At 36.8% G+C, this 15,315-nt stretch overlaps 1 protein-coding gene across 1 annotated transcript in view; it reads right to left on the bottom strand.

Moving 5' to 3' along the window:
• Positions 1-7,745: 7,745 nt before the first annotated feature.
• The window catches only part of UBE2G1 (ubiquitin conjugating enzyme E2 G1), a 40,692-nt gene continuing 33,122 nt past the window's right edge, over positions 7,746-15,315 (bottom strand). Inside the window, exons 3-6 of the mRNA XM_026708721.2 lie at positions 13,620-13,717; positions 12,078-12,256; positions 11,063-11,184; positions 7,746-8,807 (exon numbers count right to left, since the gene is read on the bottom strand). Of these exons, the coding sequence (XP_026564506.1) occupies positions 11,098-11,184; positions 12,078-12,256; positions 13,620-13,717 (364 nt within the window). The 3' untranslated portion in view covers positions 7,746-8,807; positions 11,063-11,097. The remainder of the gene's footprint in view (positions 8,808-11,062; positions 11,185-12,077; positions 12,257-13,619; positions 13,718-15,315) is intronic.

The following is a 15,315-nucleotide window of genomic DNA, read 5'->3' as shown; positions in this document are numbered from 1 at the left end:
CTCTTAATGTCGACACTTAGTGACCATATGCTGAAGATTTTCTCCATAGCAATCTGTCCCTAACCTGATCCTTCAGGTCTTCTAATGCTGCATCTGTGTATGTGTGTGTGTGTGTGTGTTTATATTTAAATAGTGTGTGTATATTTATACTATAGTTAAAGAATTCTATGTTGTAATTGACTCTGGAGTCTATATTAAAAGTCCATTAAGAAAGAACACAGCTATTGGCAACAGACATTATGTTATGACAATTATGTAAGTGTGGACCACTAGTCTTGTTTAAAGATCTGACAGCAAACAAAGCTGTGGTACGGAAGTACCATTTTATCTCAGTATAGTTTTGCATCCATGCAAGGTGTATGAATTTTGTTAAATTAGATGCCATAAAGTTTGTGGCAAACTGAATTGATACCAGAATCTTACCATTTGACCACCTCTGTAAGGTATCATAGTTGTTACAAATTCTGTAACATTTGGGCACTAAAGTATCTGGAGTATCTGTAGATTCTATCTTGCAAATATTTCAGGATTTTGTCTACACAGGAACTGTTGAAAGCTCTGTGAGAAACTGACAGCAACTTTTGAGAAATTCTATAAAACAGGACTTGAACTAAACAAATGCCATTTTTGTGTTGATGGGATTGTTATGTTGGGACGCATCAACTCAGCTGAAGCAGTTAAAGCTGATCCAAAAAATCATGGAAGTTATTTTATAAGCCCAAAATAATAATCTGATTAGCTACATGTTTAAGTCACCTGTAGCCATATTACAGCATGAGATTTATTAAATTAATTATACATTTATTTTGGAAGCATTATGCCTGTGGAGTACAACAGGAGTCCTTTGGCTCTTGTCTGCAGCAGATTAACTGCATTTCAGCTGCAGAAGCATGAATTAGCTAAAAAAAAAAAACCACCTTAATAAGGCTTATTATTATCTGAATCCACCAACTTTTGTGGTGACTGATGACAGTTTTGTGGGATTTGTTATCATTTTATACAGACTCAGAAAGATGGATCAGATAAGTCTGTTGTACATGCTTAGTTGTTTACTTTCCTTTCTAGAGTCCCAGGTCGAATGTATAACTTTAGGGCTTTTACAAGCTACAAAATATTTTAATATCTGCATTTAAAAGATCACAAACTATTCATACAGATGCTTCAACTTCTTTAACCACACTTTTGCTATCTTGCATGCAGGGTGCTTGGAACTGCCCCCAAGTAGGAACATAGAACCATAGACTTTGGATGTCTTCTAGTCCAACCTTCAAAATTACATCCCAAATTCTTGCAAATGGTCCAGTTGGGTACCATGATTAATTCATCAAACACCAAGCTGAAAGGGCTAGGAAGGTCAGTAATCCTCTATCTAATTCCCAACCATCATAAGCATAGTTACTGCTGTTAGATGTCCAGATCTGAATTCTGTCTGAAAGGGAACTGGGTAATTAATTCTAGGAGCCCATATAACTGACCTTTCAATATTTTTTCCAAAATCTTTCACCAAAAGGGAAAATTGGAAACTAGGAATTTTTCAAATTCAGATGGATTAGGATGGCCTGTTGAAGAGAAGGCACGCTATGTCCTCCTTCAAATGGGCATTAATTACTGCTGGAATCCAACTGCACACATCCTGGCTGAAGGAGCCAAAGTTCACAAAACAAAGCATCCCATTTCAAGATGCCAGTCACCTCATTAGATAATTCCTTTATCTACAAAGAATCTCATAAACGCATCACAGAAGCCTGTTCAGGTTTTCCTAACAGCATCTAGGCAACCCTATAAGAAAGTGACTAGCAGTGCCAATGGAAGAAAATGACCTATTAAGATGGCACTCTTATTACCACAGATTAAGCCTGATTATGGGTATGTGTTTGTATTCGCTCATGTTCACTCTTGGTTTTCTGTCAAGGTCACCCAAGATGCCCCATTATAGTAGTCTTCGACTTACGATCAGTTGAGCCCAAAATTTATGTTGCTAAGTGAGATATTTGAGTTTTGTCCCATTTTCTTGTACAGTTAAGTGAATCATTGTACTTCTTAAGCTAGTAACTTGGCTGTTAAGTGAATCCAGCTTCCCCATTGACTTTGCCTGTCAGAAGGCCGTAAAAGGTAATCACATGACTCTGGGACACTGCAACTTTCATAAATATGAATCAGTGCCAAGCATCAGAATTTTGAGCATATAAAAATGGGGATACTGTAACGGTCATAAGTGTGAAAAACAACCATACATCATTTTTTTCAGTGCTGTTGCAACTTCGAACTGTCACTAAACAATCTGTTGTAAATCAAGGACTACCTGTTCTCACATCCTTTCCCAGAGCTTCTGTCAGAGCTACTTGTCCCACAATGCGAAGCACTTTTATACAGGAAAAAGTCCATTGGCAAATAAAACACAAATGGGCATTAGGCCTCTGACCTCCATAAAGGACCCCAACCTAAGGCACGTAGACCTATAAATACCACCAGCAATGAGATCCAGGCAGATGGATTAACAGCAATGCTAACCTGTCCCTATAATCCAAATTTATATAATTAATCACCTGGTTGTATTTGAAACATACTTGTTCACTACTAAGATCTGTCCTTGACCTTATGGCGGATACAAGTCCTGAGAGGAAAAGTTTGAGAAATACATTTCCATCATCAGCCAACCAGATTTAATTAATATGAAGCCAAGTCCAGGTATTCTTTATTCACTAGATCAGGGAGTCATGATTCTGACATTTATGAACAATAACCCAGGACCAAAGTGCCCCAAAATTCAGCTTCTCAGATATAAATTAGGAATTCCTATATCAAACTTCTAACAGTTGCTCCTACTCAAGACAACTGGATTTTCAGCCTCCTTGTTGAAAGAAAAGGAATGTATGTTACAGAGTCTTGGCAAGTAAATATGGGTACTTTAGCCTCATTAGTATGATAAGGCAAGGCTTCTTTAATTTTTCTAATCTTCTAAGTGCTCTGAGGACCAAAAACTGAAAGCTCGGCTACCTGAGGATATTGAGAAGAATGCACGTTTCTGCTCTGCAATTCAGTATTTTGCATACCACTATTCTATTTGCAGGTTGGATGCTAAACGAAGATTACTTGTGCTATTAAAAATACCCATCCAGTTTCATTAAACTGGCCCTTCAGAATCCCTTGTTATTCTATTATAAATCACTCAGAAATGTATCATTAGATCTCCAAGCTCTATGGACAAACTCCATTTGGTCACTTAGCATCCAGTTGGTCACTTAGCATTACAACAGATACCCCCAAAGGTACTTGCAACCCAGTTCTGACACCAGGCACCCCCACCCATGGCCATGTGATTGCATTTCAGATGCCCAGCAACTGGCTCGCATTTATGGCCATTTGCAACATCCTGGAATCATGTGATCATGATTTTCATTTTTAACCAAAACCCAGCTTTACTTCTGATTTTTGGCAAAAATGCTCAATAGCGAACAATGTGTTTTTTGTACTTAACAACTGGTCTTCAAAAAAATTGTAAAATTGGGTCCAGGCGTGTGATAACCTGCTTTAAGACAGCCATGATCTATAATTGTAATGGGTAGATCCCATTTCAGGAGTAAATTGAGGATTGCCTGTAGAATAAGGGAGTATTTCTTGATTGTCGAAGTAGAGAATGTAGAAATCCTTTTCCTCAAATAAAGGACTCTTGAACAAATTTGACATTCCACCATTTTTTGTACATGCCATGAAGTCAGTGTCAACTCTAACCAATCCCCATTATATAATATTTCCCCCAGGATTATCGGCCCCCAGTTTGGTCCTTCGGGTCTTCCTGAACAATACACCCATTGTTACTATAATTAAGTCTTGCTGCTTGTTGCCTTTTTTTTTTCTTTCTTCCACTTTCCCAGCCTCACAGATTTCTCAAGAGAATGCAAGAGAACTAGGTAATAAATAACAGGTCCAGGATACAATTTGATTCTGGTCATTCATGGCTCTAATGAAAACAGATTCTTCTGTGTTCTATTTGTTTTCTTAGCTTATCTGTGTGTCAATACTTCCTATCCCGCTTCTTCAAAGTCCAATTTATGTTTCTATGAAATGTTACAGAGGAACCCATTGCCTTCATGATTCTGATCTTTGTAGGTAAAGACACATCCTGACACCTGAATATTTTGTCCAAGGCCTTCGCAGCTACCCTACAAAGTGCTAGTCTGTGCACTGTTTCTCGATTGATGCTTATCATACCATTTTCATGAGTTTGAACTTTATATGTAATAAATTTTTACTGTGCTCCTTGACTTTCACAACTAGAACTTGTAAATCATTTTCATTTTCAGCTATTGTAATAGCATAACATGATTTAATATTCCTTCCTCCAGTTTTCAAACCAAACTCGCCTTTTTCCAGTTCAGTTTGCCTGAATATATTCAGCATATAAATGGAATAAATGAAAGAACCTGAAGCTCACTCTTTTACTGTCCTGAACTCTGTTTTGCCATAATCCATCCACTGCAGCTTCCTGCCCTGCATCTAGTTTTCATAGAAGGGCAATGTCTTATTTGTATGTTATGTAAATTTCAGATGAAACTTGACTATAAACTGATCAGTCTTTTCTTCTGTATCAATGGTTGGAACATATATTTTGGATGATCATGATATTAAAGGATTGTCCATAAAGATTTATGTGGGAATTGTCATTACTCATTATACTGCATTGTATCCATGTATAATGCATAATCCATGCATCATCCTTGCAGTATACGGATTATGAAATCAGAACGGTTCCTTAGTAGTAAGCAGTATGACTCTGAGTAAAAGTGTCTAATTTTGGTCTTTTTGATACTTAAAAAATAAAAAGTTTAGTTTACTGTAGCTATGTTTTAAACACCATTGGTGTTCCAAAAGATCATCAGCTCATCCACAAAGCATATTGAATGACATCCAAACTGAAATGCCTATCACTACATCATCAGCCACTTTATACTGTCTTCGTAGTTTCTTGATAAAATACAGGACTGGGTTATCATTGCCTTTTGTGCTGCATGATGTGGTGCCTTTACCATTGTCACTAAAATGATAACTCTACCTCCAGCGTCTTCCTATATCACTGCTGTCCAATGTGGGTGCCTGAATGCCACCTTCACTCAAGGTTGAGGCAACACTGCAGGATTCTTGCATCTATGTGCAGTTTTAAAAAATATGCCTAGTAGGTTACAATAATCCGAGTTCAAAATTGTATTCTAAGGCAGGGGTCCCCAACAGCCAGTCCGCAGACCAGTACCAGTCTGTAGCCTGTTGGCAACCAGGCCGTGCCAACGCAGGAAGCTACATTTGTGCAAGCAATGTGCATGCCATCCCCTCCTCCCTGCTATCACTGCCACTGTTGCCAGTCTCCACAGATAGAAAGGTTGGGGACCGTTATTCTAAGGCATTTGTTTTTAAAACAAATCATAAAACAGAGAAAACAGTTCACAAATCAAGAGTCTGCTATTAGTTGATCAACACTGGAAAATCAAATATAATAGATTTTGAATAGTAAAATGTAGTACTTTAAAACAGGAGCTAGGAATTTACGCAGCCTTCCTTAGAACACAAGAATATGTATAATGTGAGCAGTAAAATCTCCTGAGTTGAATTCGATTTCCTCTTGGTGCAATTGCTTCCCACTTCGTCTACATGGGATTTCCTGTTGCTCTTTCCTCCAAGTACAACATCTGAGGGATACAAGATCAGAGAAACTTAGGAAGAAAACCTAGCAAAAACAGCTTGACTGCAACATAATGAAGCTCTCTCTTAACGTGGGACAAATTTAACTTCAATCTGCTTTCTTTTGTTTTACTGAAATATGCAATTCAAATTGGGGATATTTCTCTTCCTGTTTTAATTACGGAAGAAGTGGTCAGGAGGATATAATAAAATTCCCTCGTCATATTTTACTAAAGAAAAAGAACACAAATGATAGTCAGTTGGTTGGCAAAGGATCTCTTCTCTCCTTCAATACCCCACTCCCAGCTATCCTTAGCAAAAGTCTGGTTCTTAATCAATTGTCAAAAACAGGGCTGTCAAACTCGCAGCCCATGGGCTGGATGTGTCATGCGCCGGCCACGCCCACACAATTTAGCAAACAGGGGAAAGTCGCAATGTCATGTGATGCCACTATGATGACTCAAGTTTGACACACCTGGTCTAAACCAAGCTACCATGTCTAGGTACTAATAGTTCAGAAGCAGCAAGAAATATATATTTTAATCAGACAGTGAATTTATGAAGTACCATTTCTAATTCATATGCCAACATAATCTGGGTTGCCTGGGCATGCAGACAGAAGGGTAAAACATTCCATATTTTAAAGAAATACTACTAGCCCTCTTTCAGTCTTCTACTGTATTGTTGCTTCTTTCAATTATATCAGTTATGGTCTCTTGACATTTGTGATGGGTAACTACTACTTTTTTCCCCTCAGGAGAATGTCTTTTCCTCCCACCCACTACTTTTATTTTTATCTGAAGTAATAATCAAACAAGCAGTAAGATGGCAACTGCTTGTTTTAAAGAAGTTTGAGTTTAGATACTGTTTTATTGGCACCCATTGCTAGATTTACTACAGATGAATCTACCCAGACATATTCAATTCAATAAAAAGGTAAAATTACTATTAAAAACCCTCCCACTAAGGATAATTGCTATATGAATGTTCCTTCTATCAGAAAAATACATGTACAGAATTAGAAATTACCCCATACAAAAATGCATGGTTTATTCCTTATGTACTTAGTAGAAAAGATGGAGATTAAACAAGTGTATATATAATAAAGTAATTATGATATAGAATCATTTGGTACTTCTTTATATTACTCAGCCTACTGCTTCTGTACCCAGGCAAATTCTGCTTTAATTCCCATGTGAATTCCAACTGGGGTATTTGCTTCCAGTCCTTGCTCCGAAGTAGCAAGTAATGAGAGCTGCTGCAAAAGCTAACAGATGAATGTACATAAACTCTAACAAGCAGGCCAGACAAGACCAGGAAATAAAACAGTGTAGGAATGATTGTGTTTCTAATAGAGTTCATACCCTTTTTTTAAATATGGACAGAGGTTTTCCTTCCACCCGTCTCCCAATCTTTTATCAGGATATTTACTCATCAACAACTTAAAAGATTACAATTGACTTCTTCTTCTGTTGACAGAGGATCGGTACCTAGACTATATACTGTATTCCAGCAGCCCTCAATCAACATGCCTGATAATGAAGAATGCGAGGAATAACACCTGGACAGTTTCCCCATGGTGGCTGTAATTGACTTTTTTTTTCTAAATGGGCATTAATTTATTGTATCACTTGTAGCAAAATCCAAGGAACATATTATATGGATATATCCTCTCATACAAGAATCTCTAATCTTCCTAATCTTGCTAATTTGCTTTAGAGAGTCACCTAGAACTCTTGAGCAAATTTTTAAAAAGCTGCATGGAAATGTGAACTTTTCCATTTTTGCTTCATTGATGGGGAATCTATCAGAGCATCCAGTTTTATCCTCCTCAAATATAATGCTTCATCATCTAGTACAGTTGTTAAGGCTATAATATAATGTATACATAGGGTTCACAAAACTCTCATAACAAGTATCTGACCCAATTAACAGTCCATGTATATATAGTGCATGGAATACATAGGATTTGTCAATGCTAATTGACAAGATTTTGCAATCTAAATCTGTTAAGGCTCTCTGAAAATGTGTTCTCATTTTTTAAAGTGCAGATAGCCAACTTGACACAGAACTATTGGAAAAATTTATATTTTGGAAGAACTCACTACATAAGGTGACAGAATTCCAAAATCAAGTTACATGAAAATATACATTGCAATTTCTCTTTATACATTAAGTGAGGAAAATCTGCATGGGATCAGAATGCAAAAAAGAGGAAAAAGAAGAGGTAAGATAGGGGAGAGTATATGATAGCAAAACCAGAACTCACTTGAAGCCTATAGCTCTGCATGCTTTTATTTATCCAACTTCAAATCAGGCAAGAAATAAAAAAGTGGTTCAACCTATATTGGGCTAACTTACATAGCTGACCACTTTCAAAGCAAATGTTCTCAGCCCTTTTGGAAACAACTAGTAGGCTCAAGCGTAATTCATGGCTGTAAATCTTATTGCTGCATCCAAGCCAAAAGATGAGCACAACTAGGTAAAAACACGAGGGGAATAAATGCATCACCTGATGACAATGTTCAAGTCATCATTAGAATCAAATGACAGATCTCAATGTTTTATTAATGTATTCCCAAAAAATGTTGAGGGGAAGGAAATTACAAAGGTATTAAATTTTTATTAAAGTGAAATTTTTAATGAAGTTTTAATGGCTTAAAAGAAAAGTTAAAATGGAATTTTTTTAATCCTAATTTGTTTTAGTCCAACATGCTTCATGAGAAAATTTGAGAAAAGGCTCATAAGAAAAGAACCCCATGAATTGGAGTGGAGAAAAAAAGAACCTGCTAAAAATCTTTAGAATTTACACGATTCTTATTCTAACTACAAGACAGCATTATTTGGTACAATGTGTATTTGTGGATGTACATGAACAGTATATATATTATCCGGATCATGTTGTGCTATGTACACATCTTTACAATTCTTCCTGAAGGTTAAAGCAGTTCCATTAGTTTTCAAAATGCACAAATCTTTGTTGGCACTTGTTAGACTCCTTGTCAGTATTAATAACTGCCATGTTTTATTGCAGCCCAGTTCCTGCCAGTGTCTGCCAACTTGGTATAAACAGAAGTCCAGCAATAGATGGGTAGAGTGCAGGGAAAACAGTGCCATATTCCTCAATTGGAAACCTACAGACAAAAGAAGAGAGAACCATCAGCCATGGTACCTTAAATTTCATATGAATCTTCATATATCTTTAGTACTTCCAACATATATTAATATGAGAATCTCCAGAGTATTTTTATTAGATGCTTAACTTCCATGATCAGCAACTAAACTATTGTTCAAAGTTCTAATTCATTTACCTCTAGGCTCCTCTAATGTACTAAGCACCCTTTGCAGTTAAATATTTAGGGCATGTGCAATTTTAACTACTAATTTGTAAAATTATAGTGTTGCACTGCTATTAAAGCCCATTGGCTAGTTCCATTTAAAACACCCAATTAAAAGCACTTTTACTGACTTGACTATTCATGCAATAAAGCTGAAATATTGCACTAGTGAAAGCCACTTTAAAAACAAAGGCCTTGTGTGACCTACAGCAGCCTCAGGTAGGCCATAGGGGCGAGTCAGCAGAAAGAGAACACCACTTCAAGGTATGTGAGGTGCAGCAGATCCTGGGAAGCACTGGGCTGTGAGGCAATCATGCCATTCCCCAAGACTTGCGCATCTTGGGCAACAGTGCAAGGCAGCCTTTCTGAGTGGTAGTGATGGTGCTAGTGCTGAAGTGGAGGTCTGGGATTCTACTTCAGGCCCAACCTCAGCACTGCCATTTAGGGTGGCATAGAACAGATGGAGATAAGAGAATTGTTTCTTTCGTTTGGAAGGTGTGTGTGTGTGTGTGTGTCTGACATGACAGCAGAGGCAATTTAGGCATTTTCTGAATATTTGGTACGCTGAGCTCAAAATTTTGCCATGGTTGAAACTGTTCTCTCACATACGTTACAAGATATTAAAAGTCCCATAATCTGTACCAAATGGAGAATCTTAAACCAATTCAATTATTGAGGTAATCTGGAAGAAGTACCTTAAATAAGGTAAAGCAGGAAGTTTACCCATCACATTGAGAGATGGGTTAAAAAAAAAGAACCAACAACAACCCCCAACTGAAGAACAGTTTGTTCTCATACTGTCAGTATTTGAGGTAGTCTAGACAAGAAGCACAAACCATGAGTACTAACATTACCTTTATTGTAAGATTACAGTAACAGAAACTTGCAAGCCTGAAAGAATTTCTCCCCTCCTTTTACTTTCCAGAAAACTGGGGAATGTCCCTTCTGAGAGGTTTCCCATGCTCCTTTTCCTTCTGTGAGCTGAGACAATTTTTGCACTATCTAGGCTGTACCTCTTCATCCTATCTCCCAAGGTCATTCCCAAATACCATTAATACATACACATACACACATACACACACACGTAAATCTAAATTAGCATGTTTAGTTTTCAGACTTAAGTGCCAGTATCTTGATTTAAAAAAAAACATCAGTTGCAAGATTAGTATTAGCACTTATAACTTCTGCTATGAAGACACTCATAAACAAAATGTAACCTATTCTCTGAGAATTAGATAAAGCAAATGAGCTTCTACAACACTGGAGATATATTAGATAAAAATGTTTCTACGGAAAAGTTAATACACTAAATATTATAATTTTGTATAAGTACTATTAGAATCAGCTTTATATGGAATAACAGTGGGATCCAATCCATTAGATTGGCTAGTTCCACATCCACTTAACTTCTGAAAATACCAACGCTCTTATTTTATTCTCAAGCATTCCAATATCATACTTTTCTCTCAAATATGAAACCAAAGGTGGATTATCGTCAGATGTTTTAATATACATTTTTTGTAGTTTGGATTTTTTCTAAAAAAAAAACACAATATCTTAATTCTTTTTAAAATTCTATTTTAACTGGGGTTCCTAGATCAAAGCAAGCTAAACTTATATATAACGTAGTATCAACTATTAGTAAATTCTACCATAGTAGTATATGTGGGTAGAAAATCAAGCTTTTAACGGAAGAGGTAGAAAACATTTAGTAGGATAAAGATCCATCCACTGTTATGCAGCCCAAGAGACTCACTGCTCCAAATTATTTTCACTTCAAATGAAAGGCAAGAAGAAATTTTTTTTTAAGAGAACAGTTTCAAAATGCTCAGAGTGACCTTAAGCTATAGATTTTGACAAGCCACTTGTTTCCCATGCTTAGCTATCAAGTGACGTACTGGTCCTCATGGGCTAGAGATTTGCAATATAAGTATGAGATCAATCTTTCTTTATCGTCTGGGGAACACTCAGCATATAAAGGTAATATTTATGTTGTTACCTTGCAGTATTTCCTGTTAAAACTGGAATTCTCTGCTAGTTAAATTACTTACCCTGAAAAAAGTGAAGCTACTAACTGAATTAAGTGTCACTCAAAAGCAGTTTCTTGGCTTTTTCTTACACAGCGGGCAACTTTTCTTTTGAATTCTCCATTTCTATCTTCCCTCCATTCTTTCTGTAAATTAAAGTACAGATTTTGAAAACTCTTTAAAACATGCACTGTCTCTCCAACCCCTTGGGAAAAATACCCATTATTTTTATATTGTTTAAGAGAAAAAAAAGTTGCATGTGCTGTTTCAACTAATGTATTCAATGAATTAAGCATACATTTAAATTGTAGCTTGTTGAGTAACTTCATAGTAAATATAATTTGCAATTCCATTCTGAACAAATCAAACGAAAAACAAAACCAAACCATTAATACACAGTTAAATAAGTTAAAAAAACTATAAAAGAGGTGGAGAGAGAGAGAGCATTCCAAATTTGCATACAACAGTCATTTCACAGGGCCCATGCTTCTATGGGATCCACAGAGGTAACAGCAGAAGCATGTTTTAAGACCCTTTTAGAAAGCTAATAGAGTTGGGGGCCAATGTCACTTCAGGAGGAATAATATCCCGGAGGGTGGGTACTACAGCAGAAAAAGCTCTCTTCTCAGGCCTCACCAAATAATACACTTTGGCCAACAGGACCCACAACATGCCTCTCCTGCTAGACATGATGGAATAGGTAAATGTAAACAAGGAGAGGTAGTCCCTCAGAGAATCTGGCACCAAACAATAAGGGTCCTTAAAAGGTCAAAATATTTAAAAGATCCCATGGAACCCATCAAGTGGTTTGCTTGAATGTTGTTGTCAGGGAATGGGGGTACATTGGGTTTTGTGTTTTATTCTTCTAAGCCACCCAAAGCCAGAAGGTTAACACTATTAAACACACTTTTTTTTAGTTCAAGCCCTGTTTCTCTTAAGAAAATATTTATTACAGAATAAATCTGTTAGTCAAGGACTCAAACTAATTCCTAATTTCTTTTAGCAATTGTAGGAACATTTTTATTTACAAGAGTCATACCGCTGCATCAACATTAGCAGGAGAATCGCCATTGGGATCTGCCAGCATAGAAATTACACTAATCATTATGGTTTCCACTGTATGAATGGGAAGCCAGCGTTCTTCAGGTTTCTCATAGCCATACTTGTCTTCACCAGGTTCATGAAGGATAGAAATACAGACATCACCATTTTTGTCAACTGAAAAGAAAGAAGGGGAAAATCATTCAGAGGCATAGTGTAGCAGCAAAGATATTTCAGATAACTACTAAGATCAGCAATGAGCCAATTCTCAGTCATGATCCTCAATCCATCATGCTAATATTATGGAGTGTCACAGAGTGACACAGTTCTTTTTTTAAATTAGAGGTGGTATTGTTTTGCAAGGGTGGCAACTGACAAAAATGTGACAGCAAAGGCCTTTATGCTTTTTACATCAGGCATTATACAACAGGTATATACAACTCAATACCCAGTTTCCTCTCAAGTCTTCCTCCAAGAGACTTTCCCCCTCCATCTCTTTTGCCTCCTCCTCCCCCTCCCCCGTTCTCTCTCATGTATGGATTTGACAAGAGAGAGGGCTAAAATTTATTATAATGTGCTCAGGTGGTATTACCTGTACCTGGAATTGCTCAGCCTAACACCTACTGCTTCTCTCTTGAGGAAAGAGCCTCTCTCAAGATCTTTTGTCTAGTTCTTTCCCAGCAACCACGATTTCTTTGCCAAAAGCCAACCTCAAACTTTCCCTCTTGGGTTGTGGGTGATGCTGCCTCCTATAGTCAGCCAATTCCCTCCATTTTGTTCTTGGGTGGAGCTCCCATCCTTCTGGGTCTTGACTTCACTTCTTCCAGGGAAACCGCCTCTGGACTTTTCTTTTCTCTTCCCAACTAAGAACAACATTCTTCAAACTTCTCCTACTTTTCTCTAAGGCCACTCTATTCAAATTTTGTACAACCTTTTTCTTTCCTTCTATCTCTCTCCAATTTAGGTTAAGCTGGCAGCATGTCCCACAGTAACTAAGGAGATGGGTATCCCCTGCCCCCAGAGCTCTAGTCCCCAATGTTATACCAGGAAGGAACAATGGGTCTGCTGGCCCTTACCACAGCTAGATCAGATCAGCAGCCACCAAAACCCATATGCCCATGGAGTTAATTATTATAATACTATAATACCATTTCTAAGGTCACAAGTCTTAACTTCAACAGATTGAGTACAATGTAATACAGTAAAACAATGTACTGGGCTTGACATTTCAAAAATTCATTTTAAATTTCTCTAGCACCACAATGACAGCAACTCAGTTGGATTTCCTAATTTTCAGGGGATCGTTTTAAGGGGATTTGTGGACATTAAGGAGAAAATAGTGTACAAAAGCCACCCACTTTCTTTTACAGTCTTTATTTCAGGAAAACATATCTGGTCCATCCTGATTTTAATGACGAGATTCTTTTGGACCAAATATGACATTCTTTTCTAGTAATTTCCCACAGAGATTCCTAATGTAGTTCACATTCATTCCACATATAAGACAGAAAACAACATTTTATAAGACATAGTATCTTACCATTTGGATGCCATATTTCTGTAATAAATTTCATTTTTGGCGGCCTGAGAGGATAGTCTTTTGGGAAAGTAAGATGAGCCTTGAAGACACCGCCTTCACTAAAGAAATTAAGAATATTTGCAGTAATTGACTTTTCAAAATGGCAAAGCCTTAAGTTATTTGTTGGCTTGAAAGCAGTCAGTATTAACATCAAAAAGACTGATTATTGATTAAACAGACGTTTTTAATCCTTTAAATTGCTTTCCATATATTCAATACTTCCTCAGTCGGAATTGGTACTGAAATTTCATAAGCCAGAACCGTGAAGTATTTTCTGTAATCTAAATTCATTATTTCATAATTAAACTACTTAGCTCTGTATTGTAAATGTCCACTGATTTTAAATGGGATTTATATCAAAGTATAAATTTTAAAAGATTCTGATCTTTAATCCACTATTCTCAAACCAAATTTATGTAGTATTTCTTACCAATAGTATGTATCACCAAAATGATATGTACAAAGAATACAGACTTTTGCATATCATAAAAACATATGCTGCCGTTTTTTAAAATTGTTCAATTCCTTTTTTGCTTTCCACTCTCATTATCCTGGCAAAGATATAAACTAAATTGCTAGTCTAACCAATGAATAATGAATCACAGCTAACAAGAAGATTAAAAACCCATGAAAAATATCAATGGGCCAGTAGTCCACCAACACATTGAAAACAGTAGGTTGTTTAATCTGCAACTTTGGGCAGTCATTTCTAAATTTGCATATGAGTTTTTGAGCATGTGCAGAAACTCATTTGGTATGATATAAAGCAGACTTCCACAACTTAAGCATCAGAATTCAATTACCAAAATTCTTAGCAATGGCCATATTCGCTCAGAATTTGGGGGGTTGAAATTCAAACAAATAAAGGGCACCCAGGTTGGGGAAAGCTATTCTACAACCAAAATGTTTGCTATTAAAAAAAACACAGCCCTCCCCCACAATGTTTCGGTTAAGAGAGCATCTCTCTAGACTTAAAGGAAAGGAAAATAGTAGTTTGTGTGAATGCCCAGATAAACATTTGAAGAATGAAAATCATGAGCCGTTTGTCATTCTTCTTCATGGTCGTTAAGTATCACACAAGGGTGAACAGGAAGCCCATTTACTGTAGGAAGGAAATCCTATACAGTGAATGGAATGATAATGTCTCCCTTAAAATTACATGAGCTTTGGCTTAAATCTAGGCAGCTGTTACATACATATGGTGAAGGCTGCAATCAGGCAGACAGACAACAGAGGCCAGAGAGAAACACCCATTTAAAAAAACCATCATGGTCTAAGTTGATTGGTAGCTCACTGAAGGGGGAAGTACTAACGAATGTGTACTATATCTCAATATAAATGATAACAAATAAGCAGGTTTTTTTTTTGAAAGACAGCTGTGTGCTAAGGTAGAACACTAAACAAACCCACATAATTAAAGAATTAAACAAGCTTATACATCAACCACCTGCCTGGATAAAAATATTTTGACTGTCAGGAAGAATACAGAAAAAGAAGAAGGTAGCCTTCCTTTCTTAGGGGGTTATTCCAACCTTTGGAATCAGGTTTAGAAAAGGTTCTCTTGTCACTTTCCCATCAAATGTATTTCCAAAAGTATTGGGCTCAGAACAGATCTACAAGTTTCTTAAAACCAGGACAACCATGCAAAGAAAAATAC

This window comes from Pseudonaja textilis, chromosome 1 (assembly GCF_049901715.1).
Source record: "Pseudonaja textilis isolate UNSWEBS1 chromosome 1, rPseTex1.2, whole genome shotgun sequence".
NCBI lineage: Eukaryota > Metazoa > Chordata > Lepidosauria > Squamata > Elapidae > Pseudonaja > Pseudonaja textilis.
Note: the sequence above shows the minus strand (reverse complement) of the source record. Positions and strands in the feature narration are given on the sequence as shown.